The 24,036-nt window shown below is 39.2% G+C and overlaps 2 protein-coding genes across 14 annotated transcripts in view; one reads left to right on the top strand and one right to left on the bottom strand.

The window, feature by feature from the left end:
- Nucleotides 1-24,036, bottom strand: part of ANKRD17 (ankyrin repeat domain 17) — a 185,443-nt gene that overhangs the window by 3,784 nt on the left and 157,623 nt on the right. For all 13 annotated transcript variants that reach the window (XM_063809568.1, XM_054683010.2, XM_054683012.2 and 10 more), the window contains 6 exons: nt 20,188-20,635; nt 19,228-19,383; nt 16,173-16,322; nt 12,756-14,389; nt 6,686-6,883; nt 82-330 (listed from right to left, as the gene is read on the bottom strand). In XM_063809568.1, the coding sequence (XP_063665638.1) occupies nt 82-330; nt 6,686-6,883; nt 12,756-14,389; nt 16,173-16,322; nt 19,228-19,383; nt 20,188-20,635 (2,835 nt within the window). The remainder of the gene's footprint in view (nt 1-81; nt 331-6,685; nt 6,884-12,755; nt 14,390-16,172; nt 16,323-19,227; nt 19,384-20,187; nt 20,636-24,036) is intronic.
- LOC741112 (high mobility group protein HMG-I/HMG-Y-like) lies at nt 20,915-21,260 on the top strand. Its single transcript, XM_009447746.4, has one exon. The coding sequence runs from the start codon at nt 20,937-20,939 to the stop codon at nt 21,258-21,260; it is 324 nt and encodes a 107-aa protein (XP_009446021.1). The 5' UTR covers nt 20,915-20,936.

Here is a 24,036-nt window from a genome sequence, read left to right as displayed (position 1 = left end):
TGACTATTAAAGTTAAATACTGTTTACATTATAGTTAAATGCATTAAGTTAATTTCTAGAGAGCAGGACAGAATATCCTACCTTGATTGCCACCAATCCCTTCAAAGGACCAGATGCCACTATGTCCTACTGATGTAGACAAATTGCTCCCAATAACAGATGGAGCTGACGTTCCAGTTTGCCTGATACGTGCAGAACGTTCAGTCCCAATAGGGACTGGAACTTTCCTGTCCTGAGACACATTGCTGGGCTTTTCTGACCCTAAGGGTACTGATGATGGGGCAGGAGATGGTGCACGAACTCCCGAGGATACTGACTGTGCAGAAGAATCTAGAGAAGAGATATTTTGAAATAAAATACAGGTCATCTATAGAACATGTAATTTTATAAAACCAAATCTTAAAACCAGGAGATGTTTTAAATATATATTCTCAGAAAAACAAAATGTAAAAATAATACTTAAAAATTATGCATATTAAAATTTGGCTAAAGTTCCATGACTTCAAGGTAGAATATGTCAATGCTGCAAAATGTTCAACTACAAAGGTAATAAACCATTAAATTAAATAATATTCAAATGAATTAACCCTTGACATTAAGTAAAATGTAGCAAGCAATAAGACATTTAAATTAAAAAACAAACCAACAACAACAGAATGGAGATGGGTAAGAATCACTGCCTGTAGTGGCAATCTCCAAACTGTATTCCTTGGGAATACTTGCTCTTTGTGTTATGATGAAAAAGAGATTCAGCTATCTAATAAATTTGGAAAACCTAGCCTAAGAAAAAGAAATACGTTTCTTTGTTATTTATTCATTTTTTATTTATTTTATTTATGTATTTTTGGAGACGGAGTCTTGCTCCATTGTCCAGGCTAGAGTGCAGAGGCTCGATCATAACTCACTGCAGCCTCAAACTCTTGGGCTCAAGCGATCCTCCCACCCCAACCTCCTGAACAGCTGGGACTACTGGGATGAGCCATCATGTCCAGTTTAAAAAAAAAAAGTTTCTTCAAATTAGAATTGAAGTTTATAGAACATTATATATACTGATAAAATACCAATAAGAGGATCATTGCCTAAGTCTGTTTTATTTTATCTTGTGAGTACTTCACAGAACGTGCTTTTGGTAATGAGAATCTTTTTTACTTATGCAAACAAGGTGGATTTCTTAATTTGAGACTATTCATTAGTGATTCAATCTCTATACATTATTGAGAAAAAACAAAAGTAACCAAAATTATATTTTATGTGAAAAGCTTAAATATTGGCTGGGCGTGGTGGTACACACCTGTAATCACAGCACTTTGGGAGGCCAAGGCAGGCGGATCATGGGATCAGGAGTTCGAGGGGCCAATATGGTGATACCCTGTCTCTACTAAAAATACAAAAATTAGCCAGGCGTGGTGGCACGCGCCTGTAGTCCCAGCTACTCAGGAGGCTGAGGCAGACGAATCACTTGAACCCGGGAGGCGGAGGATGCAGTGAGCCGAGATCGTGTCACTGCACTCCAGCCTGGGTGACAGAGCAAGATGACTCCATCCCCGCTCCCCCTCCCAAAAAAGCTTAAATATTAAAGCACATTTAAATTAAAATGGTATAAATAATAAAGGAGTCTGAAGCTTAAAAATCAAAACTGTTACCTGCAGATTCAACAGAACTGCAGCTGAATTCCAAATAAGCCTATTATATAAAAGAGAAAGACCTATAGCATTCCTGTTGACAATAAAAGCACTCCAGAAAAAAAGCTATAACCTAAAATTCAAAAATGAACGAAAAGAAAATGATATGAAGGAACAGCATAATTCAGAATTAGTAAAACAGAAACAATATGACAAAACTCAGGAAAGTGTTAGAAGTAAAAGAATATTTTAGCTAAAGACCAAATAAAACCAAATTCTGCAATTATACATGCAGTAGAAAACAGACAAAAACTACAAGGAATACACAGACATGTAAATGTAAACACAAAGATAAATAACAAAAGCTTGTTTTTTAAAAACCTACATATTGAAAGGCCACACCTAAACCTCTAGGAAAAATCAACCCAGAACAACTAACATCAAGACATAGTCAGGGCAGGCAGGCAGGAAGGAAAGAAGGATAAACAAATGAATCCTGCTTTCCCCTAGGTTCATCCCTGGGAGCCTACCTTAACCTCTGTGTTCACTCTGGTTTCCCTTTTATTTCCTGTATCCTTCTAGAACCAAAGTAGAGCAAAATAACAACAACCTTCCACATTGTTTTGTTTTTTATGAGACGGTCTCACTATGATGCCCACACTGAAGTACAGTGACTATTCACAGGCACAATCACAGTGCACTGCAGCCTCAAACTCCTGGCCTCAAGCCATCCTCCCACCTCAGCCTCCTACACATTCTATTTTAATAAACAGAATTACTAGGCTTGCCTGCTGAGCTGTGCCATTTAAGAAGTTTACTCTCTGCACAGATTCTGCCACCCCTCTAGTCATAGTTTTTATCAGACGACCCTGTTTTCTGCTCCCTCTCTGCACAACTATTGGATTAAGGATAGGCACCCATCCAAGAATGATCCATTTTAGGCTAGTCAGTAATCTGACTGAAATGGTCTGACTTGAACATATGAGCTGAGCCAATCACATTCCTCATCAAAGAATGGGGAATTAAAGGGTTAACTGGTTTAATTAATTATGAAGTTGAACCACTGATGTGCATATACAAGATAAGATTATGAAGAAGTTTAGGTGTAAAGAGAGCAGAATGCAAGAAACTGACAAGAAACAGACCATGAGTGAGAGACCACAAATCCTCTAAGAGAGAGAGAGAGAGAGAGAGAGAGAATAGCTATCCCTAAGTCCTGGACGGTTTGGAAAATGGTTCTGCATAGCCTTATATAAACATCATTTTCCATGAGAGTCCCTGGATGGGCCTATATTCCTTTTCATGAAAAGAACCTAACTAAAATAATTTTCACATCTCTAATTATTATAATTACTTCAATTAGAAAAAAAGCAAAATTTAATTCAGAGCCATGTTATTTAAAAACATCAGCTTATATATTAGAGAAACAGGTTTCAGAGGATGGGGCAGATCTAGGTTTTGTGGGGCCTTAAACTTACAAAATTTTGGGAACCTTTTTTAGAAGAATGAAAAATTACAAATAAAAAAATCATGTACAGCACTTGGAAGTACCCCATAAAATGAAGTGGCCTAAGGATTTAAGTTTCACTGATACCACGGTAACTTCACCACAGTTTAGAAATGATAACAGAGTCCTGAGTTAAAATTGAAAGAGCAATGTGATTTACAAATTCAAAAAGTGGGGCCACTGGGTGTGGTGGCTCACACCTGCAATCCCAACACTTTGGGAGGCCCAGGTGGGCAGATCACTTGAGGCCAGGAGTTTGAGATCAGGCTGGGCAACGTGGTAAAACCCCATCTCTACAAAAAAAAACTTAACAAATTAGCCAAGCATGGTGGTGCACACCTGTAGTCCCAGCTACTTGAGAAGCTGAGGCAGGAAGATTGCTTGAGCCCAGAAGGTGGAGGTTACAGTGAGCCAAGATTGTGCCACTGCATTCCAGCCTGGGCAACAGAGAGATACATTATCTTTTTATTTAAAAAAAAAAAAAAAAGGTGAGCCAAGCGTGGTGGCTCACATCTGTAATCTCAGCATCTCTGCATTTTGGGAGGCTAAAGTGGGAGGGTCTCTGGAGATCAGGAGTTCAAGTCCAGTCTGGGCAACATGGTAAGACCTCATCTTACAAAAAATAAATACATAAAAATAAAATAAAAACATTAGCTGGGTGCTATGGCAAGTGCCTGTAGTCCCAGCTACTTGGGAGGCTGAGGCAAGAGGACTGCTTGAGCCTAGGAGTTTGATTGAGGCTGCAGTAAGCTATGGTCACACACTGCTGCATTCCAGCCTGGGTGACAGAGACAGAACTCGTGAGAAGAAAAGGAGAGGAGAGAGGAGAGAACAAAAAGTGCTTCTACAGTAAAATTACATGAAAAGAAAGGAGAAGAACAAAAAGTGCTCCTACAGTAAAATTACACTGCACATTTCTCACAGCTTAGTTCAGTGTTTATTAAACATACCCTGAATTTAATCAGGAAGAAATAGTAGGAAATAAAAATAAAAGGCATTCTAGCAAACAACTGGCTTGTAGTCTTCATAAAATGAATCTTTCTTTGAAAGTTAAAGAAAGACTCAGAGAACAGTTCTAGATTATTTGAGACTAAAGAGATATGGGAATTAAGTGTAACTTGCAGTCCTAATTAGAATCTTGGATGAGAGAAAATAATAAAATTATTGAGATAACTGATGAAATGTAAATATGCACCATATATTAGATAATAATATAAAATGTAAAGTTTGCTGAATTTAAACACTGCATCATAGTTGTTGAAGGGAACATTCTTATATTTAGGAAACAAAGTTATTTAGGGGCAAAAGGGCTTGACGTCTACAACTAACTCTAAAATAGTTCAGGAATAAAATAATTTTACACACACACAGAGGAATATATGATGAGGAAAGGAAGTAATGCAGTTTAATTGGTGAATCTGGGAAAAATATACAAGGGATCCTTGTATTCTTGAAAGTTTAAAATTATTAATTACAAAATCTGAGAGACATAATCAAATGCAATATGTGAGCCTTGAGTGGTAGTTCCTGGTTCAAGAAAGAAACATCTATAAAAAATGTTTTGGAATAATTGAAGATATCTGAATATGGACTGATTAATTCTTACTGAATTCATGTTAACCTATTAGGTATTTGATAATGGTATCATGGTTGCATAAGAAAATATCCTTATTCTTAAGTGATGCATGTTTTTAGGTCTGAAGTGTCATATCTGCACCTTATTTACAAATGGTTCAGCAAAACAGTAGAGAGAGAAAATAAATATAACAAAATAATTGGGAAATTTAGGCGAAGGAAATATGGATATTCCTTGAACTATTCTTTAACTTTTCTATGGGTCTGAAATTTTTTGTAACAAAATAGTTACTGGAATGTGGCAACAATAAAAGCAATTGTAATGCCCTCAATGATACTCTGTATTTACAATATAGCACTATATTCAAAAGCATGTATTAAAAAACCTAACCTGGGTGGTGTGGTGGTACACGCCTGTAATTCCAGCACTTTGGGAGCTGTGCAAGGATAATTAATATTCTATATGACTGCCACTATTTGACAAACACAAGAAAAACTATGAATATATAAATTCACTGCAGGCTACAATTTACCTCATGCTTTAACTGGCAATGTACTTTGACATGTATCTCTAAAATAATTATAACTTTTTACTCTTTCATTAAGTTAATTAGGTTAACTGTTATTTATTCCAGCATTGCTAGTTAGAAGAAATTTGATAGTTAAAAAAAAAACCAAAAAAAAAAAAAAACCGAAGTCTTACTATAACTTCCTTAAGGGATAAGCAATTTCACATCTTTACCTGGAAAACAAACATATCCAACCTTACTACAGAATTCTCTTAATTGAGTTGAATTCTCTATTGCTGACTGATCTTCATTAGTTTGAAAATCTAGGCCTGGTGGCTCACACCTGTAATCCCAGCAGTTTGGGAAGCCGAGGTGGGCGGATCATGAGATCAGGAGTTTGAGACCAGCCTGGCCAACGTAGTGAAACTCTGTCTCTACTAAAAATACAAAAATTAGCCAGGTGTGGTAGCACATGCCCGTAGTCCCATTTATTCAGGAGGCTGAGGCGGGAGAATCGCTTGAGCCATTGCACTCCAGCCTGGGTGACAGAGTGAGATTCCATTTCAAATAAAAAAAAGAAAGAAAGAAAATCTAATCACTGCTTCAAAAGTCTGCCTGTAGTTAAAAAACACATGTGATAATGTGAAATCTGTTGTGTTGTTAATGCAGATGAGATTTTTTTTTTTTTTTGAGATGAAGTCTTGCTCTGTTGCCCAGGCTGGAGTGCAGTGGTGTGATCTCGGCTCACTGCAACCTCCGCCTCCTGGGTTCAAGCAATTCTCCTGCCTCAGCCTCCCAAGTAGCTGGGATCACAGGTGCACACCACAACGCCTGGCTAATTTTTGTATTTTTAGTAGAGGCAGGGTTTTGCCATGTTAGCCGAGCTGGTCTTGAACTCCTGACTTCAGGTGATCCACCCGCCTTGGCCTACCAAAGTGCTAGGATTACAGGTGTATGCCACTGTGCCCAGCCTAGATGAGATTTAAAGTTGGACTAAAAGGATGTAATTTTCACTCAAGGGTAGAAATCTTTCTCCTTGGTACCTGTATTCTCAAAACTAAAAGTAAACATAAATTAATAACAGGTACAAGGATTAATTTTTTTCCCCCAAAAAATGATCCCTCAGGACAGGTGTGGTGGCTCACACCTGTAATCCCAGCTCTTTGGAAGGCAGGAAGACTGCTTCAGCCCAGGAGTTTGACGAAACCAGCCAGGGCAACACAGTGAGAGCCTGTCTCTAATAAAAATAAAAAATAATAAAAATCCCTCTTAGAAAAACTTCAATATTTTAGGTTTGATAGAACCTAGGTTGATTCTAATCATTTAAATACCTAGAAATTTTTTTGAAATTCCAGACTTCTAAGAGTACAAATTACATTTTTATGGTATTAAAATTATGATGAGGTTTGAAACCTGCTGTTTTTAAGAAAACATATGCAGATTCTTATGGAATTACGGTGTATAAAACTCACCATTTGATGCTGATGAACACGGAGTCAACAAACTAAGCGGGGAAAAATGTTGTCTGTTAAAGTTAGCAGCTGCAGGTGCTCCTCCAAGGGGTGCCCCAGGTCCGTACATCTGACCTCCTGAAATGTTTGAAGCAAAGTTTCCCAAATGTGTTGAAGAAGGTGTTACAGAACCATATGGCGAGTCCATATTGACAATACCTATAATGTAGAAGGTCATCATAATTTATAATAGTTACTCCTGCAAGAAATAGAGACACCTTAAAATTCTAAAAGGCCCTAAATATATTCAAAACTATTTTAGATAATTAAAAAAATCCCGGCTGGGAGTGGTGGCCCACATCTGTAATCCCAGCACTTTGGGAGGCCAAGGTGGGAGGACTGCTTGTGGCCAGGCATTCAAGACTGGTCTGGGCAACACATCGAGACCCCACCTCAAAAAAAAAAAAAAAAAGTTCCTGGCTGGGTGTGGTGGTTCATGCCTATAATCCCAGGCATGAATCTCACTTTGGGGGGCCAAAGTGAGAGGACTGCTTGAACCCAGAGTTCAAGACCAGGATAGACTGCCTCTACAAAAAAAAAAAAAAAAAAAAAAAATTAGCCAAGTTTGGTGGTGTGTGTTTGTAGTTGCAGTTACTTGGGAGGCTGAGGTGGGAGGATTGCTTGAGCCCAGGAGGTTAAGGCTGCAATGAGCTGTGATGGCACCACTGCATGCCAGCCTGAGTGACAGAGTGAGACCCTGTCTCACACACACAAAAAACTAAACTATGTAGATAATTATAAAAGAAACAATTATCACATTATACTCTTAAATTCAAATTATAATTTACTGGGAACAAATTTAATTCTTGATTTTAGTACTTTCAGCACTAGTGGGCATTAATGTTTTAGTTAAAAAGGATCATTAGTTTTCCTTTACATGGGCTTTCTGTCAAAGTGGACTTTTGTTGCCTTTATTGATCATAAAATTAATGCAAACTTATTTAAAAAATCCAAAACAAAAAACCATATATAAAACAGAAAGTGAAACTTCCAGATGTTCCTATTTCAAAAATGAATGTATGTGTATTTGTGAGAGAGAAAAAGAAGAGGAAGAATAAACGTTTACCTTTAGGGATTTTTAGATAACATTTTTTTTTTAATGTTTATTTTTAGGGATAAAGATAAAACATTTACTCTTCCTCTTCTTTTTCTCTCTTACAGGTACACATTTGTTTTCGAAATATGTTCATTAAAAAAGTATTACAAATGTTTACACACTTTTTTTTTTTTTTTTTTTTTTTTGAGACGGAGTCTCGCTCTGTCGCCCAGGATGGAGTGCAGTGGCGCGATCTCGGCTCACTGCAAGCTCCGCCTCCTGGGTTCACGCCATTCTCCTGCCTCAGCCTCCCGAGTAGCTGGGACTACAGGCGCCCGCTACCACGCCCGGCTAATTTTTTGTATTTTTAGTAGAGACGGGGTTTCACCGTGTTAGCCAGGATGGTCTCGATCTGCTGACCTCGTGATCCGCCCGCCTCGGCCTCCCAAAGTGCTGGGATTACAGGCGTGAGCCACCGCGCCCGGCCGTTTACACACTATTACACAAGTAACCTACCTGATTTTAGTCTAACGGGTTAAAACTACAGAAAAAAAAGAAAGAAAATAATTGTCAACGATTTTTTTTTTTAATTTAGGAGACAGCTTTCTCTGTTGCTCAGGGTGGAATGCAGTGGCGTGATCATAGCTCACGGTAGCCACAAACTCTTGGGCTCAAGCAACCCTCTTGCCTCAGCCTCCTGAGTATCTGGGGCTACAGGTGTTCACCATTACACCTAGCTATATTTTTGTTTTACCTTTTATTAGCTTTTATAGAACACATGTCAATATTGGATTTTATGCTTGAACCTAGGAGGCGGAGGTTGCAGTGAGCCTAGATTGTGCCACTGCACTCCAGCCTGGGTGTCCGAGTGAGACTCCATCTCAAAAAAAAAAAAAAAAAAAAAAAAAAAAAAAAAAAAAAAAATCTATCTATCTATCTATCTATCTATCTATCTATCTATCTATCTGTAGGATTTTAAATAGGTTTAAGGACCAAAGAGTTGTATAAAACTACAGGGCAAAAAAGGGCTGTAGATACAACTCTACAATGAAGAGATCTGATAATTACATAACCACATGGCCATGCTTTCCACAGCCAATACTGGAACAATTTATCATTTTTTCTTTTTTTTTTTAAGGAGACAGGAGATTGCTCTGCTGCCCATAGCTCACCCCAGCCTCCATCTACTGGGCTCAAGTGATCCTCCTGCCTCAGCCTCCCAAGTAGGTGGGATTACAGGTACATGCCACCACACCCAGCTTTTAAATTTATTTTTGTAGAGGCAAGGTCTCACAATGTTGCCCAGGCAGGTCTTAAATTTCTGGCCTCAAATGAGCCTCTTGTCTCAGTCTCCCAAAGTGTTGGGATTACAAGTGTGAGCCACCACATCCAGCCAATCTGTCATTGATAAAATGCAGTGTGAGGTTCAAAACATCACCTATATGATGCTCCTTCCTGAAATATTTGATCTGAATCTAATCATGGATTGACATAATCACTGAATTAAACTTGCCCACAGAGTCAATGTCAAGAATTACAGAGGAAGGCAGTAGAACACTTTAGACGGAGGGAGACCAAAGACACATAACAACCAAAAGTAATGTGTGAATCTTGATTGAGTCTTGGATCAAACGGCAAGGAAAAGAGACACACATAGGCAGAAAGAATATATTTGGGAAAATGGCATTTTATGCTGGGTGTTATTATCAAATTCATCCTCATTTTATTGGGTGCAGTAATAGTGGCATAGCTATGAAGGCAAACATTGTGAAGATACATATCAAAGTATTTAGGGGTAAAGTACCATGTTTGAAAGTTATCTTCTCATGATTTGACAAAAGATGGGGAAGAAAAGAAAATAGAGATAGGATAGAAAGGGGGAAAAGGAGGAAAGAAGGATGAAGAAGGGGAGAGACAGGTAAGACAAGACAAGAGAGGGGGAAGAAAAGGAAGCAGCAATAGAGAGGGAAAAAAAGGATGGAAGAAGGAAAAGGGGAGAGAGGAAGGGAGGGGAGTGAGGGAGAGAGTTTGAAAAGATGTTAACAAGCAGAGAATATATTAATAAATGTGGAAATACCAAGTATTTACTATGCTGCTTATTCTGTCCTTAGATCTTTATGTGACTTAAAAAACTTTTCAAAATACAAACTATAAAAACAGATCTGAGTCTAAAATACAAATGATCAAATTATTTACATAAGAAAAGTTAAACAAAGGAAGAAAAATATGGAACACAAAATGAATTAGGAAGAAGTAGAGAGAAGTGTAAATTAGGATCTGAGAGAGGTTTAGGAGAAAATAAAAGGACATACTTCCTATGTAATAAAAGGAGTATCTTTAACTCAAAATGACCTGAATTAGGTAATTGACTTGTAAGTTAAACTTCAATGCTAATTTTGGCTCTAATCAACTATACACTCCCTAAAAACCTCACCTTTCTTACAGAGGTCTTTCTTCTATAACTTTTCAAAAAATAGGAATTTATTTTTTTGTTCTCTAAATCTTAATTTTAGCCTTTCTGAATCCCACACCTAGATTATCACATTTTTGGAAAGGTAAAGTATTAACTTCCAACTACTATAAAAATCAAACTTAAAGCATTTCCTACACACTGGCACATAATGATCTAAAATCTAATTATATTGATTCTATTGTTTTAATGTAAAATAAATTATTTTTCATAGTACACATAAATATTTCAGTTGACTTTTAGCAAAGAATATTTACTGACCACCTTCATTAAATTTTATTTACATGTTACAGAAATAGGTAAAAATAACATTGAGTTCCCATTAAACTTGGAAATTTTTGTCCCGGAATGTCATATTTCCAATAACACAGATAACGAGTTGGCAACCAAGAGCCAAATACCAAATATTTTAGGCTTTGCAGGTCACATGGTCTCTGTCCCAGCTATTCAATTCTGTCATTGTAGCATAAAAGTAGCCTTATACAATATGCAAATGAATGGGCATTGCTGTGTTTCAGTAAAGCTTTCTCTACAAACACTGAAATTAAAATTTCATATTTTGTGTTGCATGTTTATTCTTTTTAAATTTTTTTTTTTTTTTTTTTGAGACAGGGTCTCCACCCAGGCTGGAATGCAGAGGTGTGATCTCAGCTCACTGTAACGTCTGCCTCTAGGGCTCAAGTCATCCTTCCACCTCAGCCCCCCAAGTAGCTGGGACTACAGGTATGCACCACCATGCCCAGCTAATTTTTTTTTTTTTTTTTTTTTTGAGACGGAGTCTCGCTCTGTCGCCCAGGCTGGAGTGCAGTGGCGCGATCTCGGCTCACTGCAAGCTCCGCCTCCCGGGTTCACGCCATTCTCCTGCCTCAGCCTCCCAAGTAGCTGGGACTACAGGCGCCCGCTACCACGCCCGGCTAATTTTTTGTATTTTTAGTAGAGACGGGGTTTCACCGTGTTAGCCAGGATGGTCTCGATCTCCTGACCTCGTGATCCGCCCGCCTCGGCCTCCCAAAGTGCTGGGATTACAGGCGTGAGCCACCGCGCCCGGCCGCCCAGCTAATTTTTATATTTTTGTAGAGATGGGGTCTCCCCTTAAGCCCAGGCTGGTCTGGAACTCCTGGGCTTAAGCAATCGACCCACCTCAGCCTCCCAAAGTGCTGGGATTACGGGCACAAGCCACCGTGCCAAGCCTATTCTTAAAAAAAAAATTTTTTTTTAAACATTTAAGAAATGTAAAAACAGGCAGCAGGCCAAATTTGGCCCGTAGACCATAGTGTGTCCATCTCTTACGTGGACTATCTTTAATTACTTGAAATGCTTATATTAAAACCCAACAGCTTTAAATGGAAACTGGCATCCTGGATTAGATCCTACAATAGAAAAAGGATATTACTTGAAAAACTTGTGAAATCTGCCTAAAATCTGTAGTCTAGTTAGTAGTACTACACCAATATTAATTTTTTTAGTTTCGAAATGTATCATGGTTATGTAAGATGGTCACATGAAGGGAAGCTGAGGAATTATAGAATTCTTCTATACATCTAAAAATATTTTAAAGTAAAAAGTTTTTTTTAAAAAAGCAATAGCTTACAATCAGGAGATCTTTGTATCTTCTACATATATCAGTGTTGCCCAGTAGAATTTTGGATAATAGAAATGTTCTAGATCTTTGCTGTCCAATATGGTAGCTACCAGCCACAAGTGTTTTTTAAGCACTTAAATATGGGTAGCCTAAGAAGCTAATTTTTTTATTTTTAAAATTTTCATTAATTTAAATTTTAAAAGTACACATGGTTATTGGCTACCATATCAGACTGTGTAGCTCTATTTTTAAAATTATTTTAGAAATAAAAAAGATAATGCGAAATAAAACCCAATTTTAAAAATCTGTTATTTTGTATTTGTAATAAATGTAAACTTTTGGTGACAGTACCTTATTAAATTAAAACATGAAAGACTTCTGAGAGAGAAAAACACGCCTAGGCCAGGAGCTGTGGCTCACGCCTGTAATCCTAGCACTTTGGGAGGCCAAGGTGGGTGAATCACCTGAGGTTGAGAGTTCGAGACCAGCTTGGTCAACATGGTGAAACCCCGTCTCTACTAAAAATACAAAAATTATCCAGGCATGGTGGTGCACGTCTGTAATCCCAGCTACTCGGGAGGCTGAGGCAGGAGAATCACTTGAATCTGGGAGGCAGAGGTTGCGGTGAGCTGAGATCATGCCACTGCACTCCAGCCTGGGTGACAGAGCGAGACTCTGTCTCAAAAAGCAAACAAACAAAAAAACCCCGCCTGATCAGAAGACTTATTTATGGAAAATTAAATAAAAATCTATGGTAGCTTTTAAAAAGATTTTAAAAAATAACACCATACTAAACACAAACAACAGCATCTGAGTTAACTAAATCCAACAATCTTTGTCTATATCGTCCAGTCAGAGAGTAAAAATATTAGAAAATGACCAAGAATTTTCACATCACTTGTGCAAATGAACAGCTGCAGAATGTCAGAAAATATAAACTCACCTGAGGGACTTGGAGCAGGTCTCTGTAATGGTGGTCTAAAACCTGGAGCTTTGGAAGTATCAGACTGATGTAAAGGATCTGAATTTGGCAAATATGAGGATTTTCCTGATAGCATAGATTCTGGTGTCGACTGAGATGAAACAACAGATCCTCCCCAGAAGGCATGAGCAGAAGTAGGGCTGTTTTCAAACAATGTGCTAAAGGGCCCAAATGGTAAGGGGGCACTGAAATTGGGAGCAATAGGCTTATTTGCTGGATGTACTGAATTCTGACAAGCACTTTGTGTACTTAAGGTCGAAGGTAGCTGGACAGAAGAGGGAACACTGTGAGGTCTTTTAATGTGATTGACACTGAGGACTGCAACAGATGAATTTTGCACTGAAGCTGAATTCTTGTGAGGGGCAGTTGTGCCATGAGGGGGTGGTCTAATAGCAGGGGTTTCCATTTTAGGAGTAGGCTGGGGGCATCCCATTGGTGTCTGAGGCATAGGGTAAGTCACTGGGGCAGTAGAAGGCACCGCCACTGGAGCAGAACTTGTTGCTAAAGGAGGAACAGTCATTCTAACTTCCGGGGGAGGAACCTGAGACTGCTGAAGAGGTGGCCTTGGTTCCTGAGAAACAGATCCCGGAGGTTGTTGCTGATTAGAATGAGCTGATGAACTCCCAGAAGAACTGCTGCTGTTTGGAGGTCTAGTGTTTGTTGTTTCTACTACTGGTGGACTACCTGCTTCCTGTTCGGAGGAAGATGCCACTTTATTTGGAGATGCTGATCCACAATCCAAAGGGCTGTTTCTAGAAACCCCTCCTGGCTGGGCTGGTGGTGATGGGGAAGATGGGGATGATACTGGATAGTGTTCTTTGGCAGTAGGCATAGGATATGTGGCATTTGTGGGTGCAGTGTTGTTGTTGCTTGCCGTGGTTGTGACTGTTGTTGTGGTGGCATTGGATGTCTTCACAACTGTGACAAAAAGCTGCCTTCGGACAGAAGGTGAACTTGGACTGCCATTTGTAGATGTACCAGGCACCGTTGAAGCTGATGAACTGGTTGTAGTTGTTGGGCTTGAAGTTAAAGAACCTGCTGAATTCACCTGAGAACCACTGCTATTCTGATTGCTATGGCGAGGCACCATGTGAGGCTTAGGCGAGTTAGTAGCTCTGGCAGGGCTCAAAGGCCTGACAGGAAAAGGACCCCAAGTGGATTGAGCTGGTGGAAAAGTACCTCCAAAGTGGGTCATGGGCAACCTTGGTGGACGGATCTGCTGGAAAGTCTGAGCAGCAAGCAAAGCATGTGCAAACTGTGGAGGAGGATATGCTAATGGAAGAGAAACTGGAAAACCAGGCCTCACATTATTCACTGGGTTCTTAATGGTTTTGTGAGTGGATGCAGAAGAAATTGCAGGCACAGTGAGTGCTGTGGCAGTTTGAGATGTTGATGACAGAGCTACAGTTGTCATTTTAATTCCCATTAAGGAAGTGTTAGCAGCAGTGGTGGTAGGTGCTGATGACCCTATTTTGGAATTTGCTGAGGAGCTTTTCAAACGATTCTTTGGAATAAGTTCATCAATTTCTTTGTCTGGATCCTTGATCAAAGCATTAATCAATTGAGTTGCTTGTCTTGTTGATTCAGTGCCACCCCTATAAATTGAGAAAAAAAAATTAGGTAGAATTTTCCCTACTTTTGAGTATGTAAAGTGTTTTTAATATGTATTTATGTACACAAACACACACACAGTTTTGTGTGTATATACATACACACATACAAACAAAGGACAGATAACAAAAGCTGGGCAGCAATTTTCTTACAATTCCTGAGGTATTCTACAAACAAAGCGATAAACTGTCCTGAATTACTACTTTTATTTTTCAGAAGAATAGTAAATGAATTATTTTTCAAAAATACATTTCACTATTGTTTCCTTAGACTAAGAAACCATTTTCCTACTGTAAAATACACTACAGTTAGAAAAACCACTGCACATAAAAGCCTATGTAATCCACAATGTTATTGAAACATTTAATCCTAAAAATATTGAAACAGTTAATCAACACTAAAAATAATAGAAGTAAACAAGGAAAATAATACAACTGAGTAAGAAAACAGTATTTTATTTTAAATCTTGGTATCTAGGATGACTCCGTCTACTAAAAATTCATTAGTAGTTTGTCTATTAATAGGATAATTATTGTAACTCCTCTGGGAAGATGTCTTAAAATGATGCAGGAATCCTGATAGTGCCAACAATAGCCATATAAAACCTTAGTGCTGGATCTTCAGGAAAATACTTGATATTTATGGAAACCCAAGGGAGCAATTACTAATAAAGGGTATCTGGTTCCCTCTTTTCTAGATAAGATAGGCTGTGACTACCCAAATACCCAGGGGAAAACCAGTCAGAAGGAGAGGACGATGAATAAAATAGAGATGGCTACTTGCTTTCTTATTTTTGAGGTATGATGTAACTATTAGCTCTCCTATATAATGCAAAGGGGCATCTGCCTCATACAAACTTATATCTGCCATGTAAAAAATATAAAACTCTTTTTCAAAGGAACATGAATTTACTTTAAAGTAATTAAATATAGCTTCCTACATTCTTATGATTTCTTAGAACATCACTTTTATTTTAAGAATATTCAGGCATAGACATATTCGACGAGTTATTCAAGATAAGTTATATCTTCACTTCAGATTCAAATCTGAACTCAAATTCTTCTTTTTTTTTTTTTTTTTTTTTTTTTTTTTTTTTTGAGGGAGTTTCACTCTTGTTGCCCAGGCTGGAGTCCAATGGCTCGATCTTGGCTCACCGCAACCTCTGCCTCCCAGGTTCAAGCAATTCTCCTGCCTCAGCCTCCCGAGTAGCTGAGATTACAGGCATGCACCACTATGCCCGGCTAATTTTGTATTTTTAGTAGAGAGCCCATGTTGAGGCTGGTCTCGAACTCCTGACCTCAGGTGATCCGCCCGCCTCAGCCTCCCAAAGTGCTAGGATTACAGGCGTGAGCCACCGCACCCGGCCCAAGAACTCAAATTCTAAAGACACAATCTCAGAATAACAAATCTCAAAGGTTATTTGAGAAAGACAAAAACCCACTGCTTAAAATGTTAGAAATGCGCTCCCTAAAAGTCAGAACAAATTTTTAAGAATGTCATATAAACAGTTTATGTAAAGAAATTATTTATTTAAACCTTTGCTACACATGCATACAAATTCCTATAAGTCTCTGAAACACTTCACAAAAGTGTATTACCTAGGAAAAAAGAAAACTATAAAATTTGTCTTCTCAAACACTAATAAAATTCCCATTTTAAAAAGTATACTATGTAACACAAAGTTCCACTGAAAACTCATATGGCTATATTTCATTAAGCTATAGTGCAATAAAATAAAGGAAGAAAATGTAAGTGACAAAGTTTTGCCTTATAGTGATTATCCGGTCTCCAGTCTTGTCTTTCTGTTTATCGATATCTATGTGTGCACCAGTAAACTCCCGAATAGCATTGATATTACAGCCTCCTCTTCCAATCACTCTGGATATCACAGTTGATGGAACAGATACTTTCTTTGACCTGTTTAAAAGTTGTATATATAAATTAAGATTAGTCATTAACAATAGTTATTGTAATTTTTAAAAGAGGAAAGAGTATTACTAAAATGTTTTTCTATAAATACAGAATATTGTTGAATAAGCCTCTATTTACTCTTACTCTAGATGAACAGAGAAAAGGCAATCAGGAGCAACAGACAGATAAGCTTTATTATAGCTTCTCATCTCACTATCAAAGATTGTTTGCTTTGTTGATTATCATTCTTCACTTGTATCGGTAAAGCACATACTATGTAGACACGTGCTGTGCTAATGCAAATACTAATGGTAAATAAGACAGACATGGGTTTCTGCCCACATATATTGACTATCTACATGCTAATTATGAAAACACCACCATGTCATGAGTGTTGCAATAGTATGTGTGTACACACACACACACGTATTATATATACATATATGTATATATAGACATATATATGTATATACATATAATATATACATGTATATGTGTGTGTGTATATATATTATATGTGTGTGTATATATATGCTGGTTGGGCATCTAATCTAGCCTCAAGAGTCAAGAAAGACTTCTTGTGGGCCCCTTTTGGTGCTTTACTCATATGCTTCTTTTTATTCTCTAATATACATAACTCAAAGAGTGATGTTAAAAATTCATGACCGGGAGTGGTGGCTCATGCCTGTAATCCCAGCACTTTGGGAGGCCAAGGCAGGCAGATCACTTTATGTCAGGAGTTCGAGACCAGCCTGGCCAACATAGTGAAATCCTGTCTCTACTGAAAAAAATACAAAAATTAGCCAGGCATGGTGGTGTGCACCTGTAATCCCAGCTACTCAGGAGGCTGAGGCAGGAGAATCACTTGAATCCGGGAGATGGAGGTTGCTGTGGACTGAGATTGCACCACTGCACTCCAGCCTGGGTGACAGAGTGAAACTCCTTCTCAGGAAAAAAGAAAAAATATTCATTACTTCCCTGTATTCTTATAGTAGCATTAAAATGACCATCCACAAATATGAAAACTTTCTAAAAATCTTTAATAATGTCCGGAAAAAGAAAATCCTACTAGAATTTAAAAAGCAAAATCTGAGGCCGGGCACGGTGGCTCACGCCTGTAATCCCAGCACTTTGGGAAGCCAAGGTGGGTGGTCCACCTGAGGTCAGGAGTTCAAGACCAGCCTGGCCAACATGGTGAAATCTCATCTCTACTAAAAATACAAAAAATTACCCGGGCATGGTGGCATGCACCTGTAATCCCAGCTACTCGGGAGGCGGAGGCAGGAGAATCACTTCAACCTGGGAGGCAGAGGTTGCAGCAAGCAGAGGTTGCAGCAAGCCGAGATCACGCCATTGCATTCTAGCCTGGGCAACAAGAGTAAAACTCCATCTCAAAAAAAAAAAAAAAAAAAAAGCAATATCCATCTAATACTTGCAAAATTACATTTTAATTTTAAACATTCAGATATAGATTATAGATTTCCTTTATTATTATTTTTTTTTTTTTGACAGAGTCTCATTCTGTACCCAGGCTGGAATGCAGTGGTGTGATCATAGCTCACTGCAGCCTCAAACTCCTCGGCATAAGCAATCCTCCCACCTTTCCCAAGTAGCTGAGATTACAAGCACAAACCACATGCCCAGCTAATTTTTTAATTTTGTTTTTAGCAGAGATGGGGTCTTGCTATGTTGCCCAGGCTGGTCTTGAATTCATGGTCTCAAGTGATCCTCTTGTCTTGGCCTCCCAAAATGCTGGGATTATAGACATGAGCCACAGGTGTCAGGCCCGAATTCCTGATAAGCTGATTAAACAATATTTCTAAAAGAAATACAGTATAAAGTTCTCAATAAAGAGAAGCAGTCAAGTATAGTTCAATAAACAAGCAAATTATTTATTGAGAATGGTTAAGTATTAAAAATTGTCATATTTTCTAAAAGGAAGGGCATGATCCCTGTTCTCTATATATACAACTAAGTTACCTGACAACTCTTTTTAACCTAAAGGGCATGATAATCAGCCAGTGATCATCATTTCCAAACTGTATAACACAGTATTAAATGCATATACAAAAACCAAATTATCTTATTAGTGTATAGAGAATATTCTGGTGATGTGATTTTAATTAATCCAATAGAGTGTGTATGTGAAGGAGTGAAAGAAAGAATGTGTGTATAGTGTGTGAAAATAGAGACAGAAATAAACATAGGTATGACGGGGACAAGATTTGGTCTAAAATACGGAGGAAATAAGCCAAAAACCTGTATACTGCACTTAGGGATTAACAGTAGTTACTAAGTTTGGTTCACTATAGCTTTTGTTTCAGATAACCAAAAGTTTAAATTTTTACGAAATTTCTGGAAAGTTCTTTAAAATAAGTTATCAAAGAGTGACAATAGATCACATTCTTTCTGGATTTCAGGTGTCTTACCTCCTTTTAAGTTTCTGAGATATTGTATTTTTACTCTTGGATACATATTCTTTTTAAAATCCCATGCAAAACAAAATATTTTTATCCTGAAACCCTTAAAATAAAGTTATCTTATGATTTAAAGACAACAGTTACTATGATTAGATCAACAGTTTAACATCAATACCCACTAATTCATCAAATGTTTACAAGTAGCTTTTATAATACTTCTTTGTATTATATAAGGCTTTGAGATAACGAAGCTGAGAAAGACAATCTAAAATAGTTCTCAAAGCAAACTCCAATACTTTTGAGGGGCCAAATTAACACGTAATTTTTTTCATCTAAAATATGGCACAGGCTCTCTCTGTTGGTCAAATTTAGCCTTGAACCATCAGTTTGTTTGCAACCTTTAGAAGAGTAGGAGGAATTTAATTATAAGGTAAATAACACTTGACTGTGATATATAGCACATAAAAAGAATGACAAAAACAATTACTCACCTTCTTACAACTTCTTTCCATCCTTCTTCCCTCTTTTGCCCACGCTTAGGACTTGCTACTGTTAACTTCCCATTTGGAGAGGAAAGGGGAGATGGACCAGATTTTGTACAAGTAGATAGAGAATTACTGGTCCCTTCACTGATAGTTTCTGACAATCTTTAACAAAGAGAGGGAAAGTACATTAAATATGGAACAGATGTAGAATTTTTAAATGATAAAGGTAGTCTACTACCCAATTTTTTAAAATTTATTTTTAAATAACAAATGACGACCTTATTTTTCACTTCTCCTCATATTTAGCATATAATATAGAGAGCCTTTTTTTTTTTTTTCTTTTTGAGACAGGTCTTGCTCTGTTACCCAGGCTGGAGCGCAACAGTGCAATCACAGCTCACTGCAGCCTTGAGCTCTCGGGTTCAGGTGATCCTTCTGCCTCAGCCTCCTGAGTAGCTGGGACCACAGGTGCATGCCATCACATCGGCTAATTAAAAAAAAAAAATTATTTGTAGAGACACGGTCTCCCTATGTTGTCCAGGCTGGTGTTGAACTCCTGGGCCCAAACAATCCTCCCACTTTGGCCTCCCAAAGAGCTATTATTATAAGCATGAGCCATTGCACCCAGCCTGAAGAGCCAACTTTAAGAAGATACTATCTAGGGTACACATTTAGCAGAGTTGAATCACAGTAATAATCCCTTGGAAACCACAATCCATATTTTTCATGTGCTAAGTTTAACAACCAAAAAAAAAAAAGAAATTACATAGTAAAAATAATTTGATGTCTCATTATATAAAACCTAAACAAAAGCTTATTCTTCAATTCAATTGAAACAGTACCTTCTTTAGCACAAAGAAAAATCCTATTTTGCAAGTTGCGAATTTACTTTCTTTACCAACAAATTCAGTAATAAGGTATTTCATGATGACACTATAAATATTGAAAATAAAAATTGGAACTAACTTTATTGAAGCCTTGCCAGAAACAGATTTTCTCTCTTCCTTTGGAAATGTAACAAGAACTGATGGCTGCTTTTTGCTGCTCACAGTGGTAGTGACCACAGCTGGTGAATGATTGTCACTCTTACGACTGCTGTTGCTGTTACTACTTTCATCGCTGCAGCTGGAAATCCTCATGTTATCACTGTCCCCACTCTCGCTGGTACTGCTGCTCTTGGACTCTCCATTCACCTTCTCTGGCTGACTGTATGAAATTGGTAGTGGATCATCAAATATAATTTGAACGTTTTCTGGAGTAATTTTATTTTTCCTGTTTTTCCTCTTTGAACTGGTTGTAGTTATGGTATTATTTCTTTTACCATGAGAACCTGCCAAAGTTGTCCAGGTTGCAGATATACCTATGGTAGTAGTGGTTGTGGCACTTGGAGGTTCTGTCAAGACTTCAGGCTCATCTGTAAAAGTAGCAATACTGAATTAGCAAGTTCTAAGTGTTCCCAGAATGTATTTAGCTATAAGCACTTGAAGAAAAGAAAAACCCAGGAGAGATACTCTACTACTATTAGCCATGTAAGTTATTCTCACATTCATCGGTAATGAGCTGGATAGGACTGATATACTCTGTGTATCCACGTTCTGTTCAAAGAATAGCAGGTAGTTATAAAAAATATTTTGGGGGGCATTTCTGGTGCTGGCGTGGCTCCAGGAAGGCCATTCCAGCCATCAATCTTCCACCTGCTCCTTAGAGAAGGGAAGATGAGTGCGTCGAGCTTGAAGTCTAGCCAGCCCTTGGCCTCCAAGCAGGAAATGGACAGCACTGAGAAGCGGGGCTGGGGCAGGCCCCGCAAGCAGCCTCTGGTGAGTTCCGGGACAGCACTGGTAGAGAGTCAGAAGGAGCCCAGTGAAGTGCCAACACCTAAGAGACCTTGGGGCCAACCAAAGGGAAGCAAAAACAAGGGAGCTGCCAAGACCCGGAAAACCACCACAACTCCAGGAAGGAAACCAAGGGGCAGACCCAAAAAACTGGAGAAGGAGGAAGAGGAGGGCATCTGGCAGGAGTCCTCAGAGGAGGAGCAGTGACCGTGTGTGCTGCCTGTGCCTCACTGAAGGAGCAGCTTCCTTCTGGGACTGGACAGCTTTTGCTCCGCTCCCACTGCCCCCGCCCCTTTCCCAGGCTCACCATCACCACTGCCTCCGGCTGCCACCCCCATCCTTCCACCTGCACCCTCACCACCACACTACACAGCACACCAGCCACTGCAGGGCCCCCATGGGCTGAGTGGGAAGCAGTTTTCCCCTGGCCTCAGTTCCCAGCTCCCCGCAACCACCCACACATACACACGTACCCTCCTGGACAATGCTAACATCCCACTTAGCCACACCCTGCACATGCTGCATCCCCACTCCCTTAGTAGTAGCAACACTGCTCTCTGGTGATGGGGGCACCCTCTCTGCTCCTCCACTGTTCCCTCTGGCTTCCCATAGTGTGGTCTGGGAGGATTCCCCTGGCCTTAAAAGGGGCCCAAGCCCCATCTCATCCTGGCATGCCCTACTCCACTGCCCTGGCAGCAGGTGTGGCCAATGGAGGGGGTGCTGGCCCCAGGATTCCCCCAGCCAAACTGTGTTTGTCACTATGTGGGGTTCACACTTTTCATCCTTTCCCACCTCCCCTAGTCCCTGCACTAGGTTGGACAGTCCCCTTTGGCTACAGGAAGGCAGGAGGGGTGTGAGCCTCTTACTTCCTCTTCACTGTGGCCCCAGCCCCGTTGCCCTCCACCTGGGATCTGAGTACACATTGCGGTGATGGAGATGCAGTCATTTATTGTCCAGGTGAGGCCCACAAGCCCTGTGGCCACCTGAGATGGGCTGGGGCCGCTCCCCCATACTTACTTTGCTTCTGCCACTCGGCCATTTCCCCCTCCTCAGAAGGGGCACCAATAACAAGGAGCTCACCCTGCCTGCTCCCAACCCTCCTGCTCCTCCCTGCCCCCCAAGGTTCTGGTTCCATTTTTCCTCTGTTCACAAACTACCTCTGGACAGTGGTGGTGTTTTTTGTTCAGTGTTCCATTCTTCGACATCCGTCATTGCTGCCGCTACCAGCACCAAATGTTCATCCTCATTGCCTCCTGTTCTGCCCACGATCCCCTCCCCTAAGATACTCTTTGTGGGGAAGAGGGGCTGGCACATGGCAGGCTGGGTGACCGACCACCCCAGTCCCAAGGAAGGTGGGGCCCTGCCCCTAGGATGCTGCAGCAGAGTGAGCAAGGGGGCCTGAATCGACCATAAAGGGTGTAGGGACCACCCCCTCCCCCTGTTCTGTTGGGGAGGGGTAGCCATGATTTGTTCCAGCCTGGGGCTCTCCCTCTGGTTTCCTATTTGCAGTTACTTGAATAAAAAAAAAAACATATATACATATACTTTTCTCGGAGAAAAAAAAATTGGGGGGACAGTTTGGAAAATATAAGTATGTACTGTATATTACGTATTATTATGTAATTATTAAATTTCTTAATGTCGTTGCAGTTATGTAAAATAATGTCCTCTTTCTGGGAGATACATAATCAAGTATCTGGGGGTGATTTCACATGATATGTATAGCTTACCTCAAACTACTCAAAAAAAGAGAAGACACATCCCATGTGTGCCAAAATGTTTTAAAAATGTAGGTGACATAGAGGTATTCACCATATTAATCCTTAAAATTTTCTGTAGTTTGAAAATTTTCAAAATAAAATGCTGGAGAAGGGAAATTAAAAACAAAACAAAACAAAACACACACACACATACACACATTGCATGCACATATTTTTGGTGGTTTCATGGCAATGGTTCCTTCCCACAATACAGTCAGTCCTCTTTATCCATAGATTTAACCAACACTAGATTGAAAGTATTCAAAAAACAAAACAAAAAACAAATACGAATTTAAAAAATACAGTATAACAACTATTTACATAGCATTTGCGTTATATTAGGTATTAGAGGTAATGTAGAGATGATTTAAAGTATATGGGAGAATGTGCATAATTTTTATGCAAATATTACACCATGTTATATAAAGACTTGAGTATCTGAATTTTGGTATCCGTGAGGGTCCTGGAAACCATCCCCTGTGGATACAAAGGGACAGGATTACTATACTTCCATCCCAAATAACCTTTTGATTATAACCTAGTTAAAAATGATTCCTTCATTTGAAGAAATTGATGATTTGGATTGTAGATGATATTATGAAATTACCATTTATAATACCTAAAATGGTATTATGATGATGTAAGCAAATGTCATTCTTGGGATGTGGGCTTAATTATTTATAGGTGGCTGGCGCAGTGGCTCATGCCTGTAATCCCAGTACTTTGGGTGGCTGAGGCAGGGGGGATCACTTGAGATCAGGAGTTAGAGGCTAGCCTGGCCAACATGGCAAAACCCCATCTCTACTAAAAATACAAAAATTAGGTGGACATGGTGGCATGTCCCTGTAGTCCCAGCTACTTGGGAGGCTAAGGTGGGAGAATAGCTTGAACCCGGGAAACGGAGGTTGCAGTGAACCGAGAGCATAATACTGCACTCCAGTCTGGGCAACAGACCAAGACTCGGTCTCAAAAAAAAAAAAAAAAAAGGATTTATAGGCGCAATGTCAGGATGTCCGCAATTCTGCAATTTACTTTTAGATGGCTCAGAAAAAAATATGTACAAGTACTTAAAGAGAAAAATGAAGCAAATATGGTAAAATTTTAACAATTTTGTCAATCTAGGTGGAATGTATTCAGGTATTCATTTTATCATCTGTCAACTTGTCTGTAGTTTTGAAACTTTTCATAATAAAGTTAGGGAGGAATTCAGTCAACAAAAAAAA

This window comes from Pan troglodytes, chromosome 3 (assembly GCF_028858775.2).
Source record: "Pan troglodytes isolate AG18354 chromosome 3, NHGRI_mPanTro3-v2.0_pri, whole genome shotgun sequence".
Lineage (NCBI taxonomy): Eukaryota > Metazoa > Chordata > Mammalia > Primates > Hominidae > Pan > Pan troglodytes.
This window is presented reverse-complemented; position numbering and strand designations above follow the sequence as displayed.

Coding starts and splice junctions, on each gene's coding strand:
- LOC741112 (XM_009447746.4), top strand. CDS start 20,937: ATGAGTGCGTCGAGCTTGAAGTCTAGCCAGCCCTTGGCCTCCAAGCAG.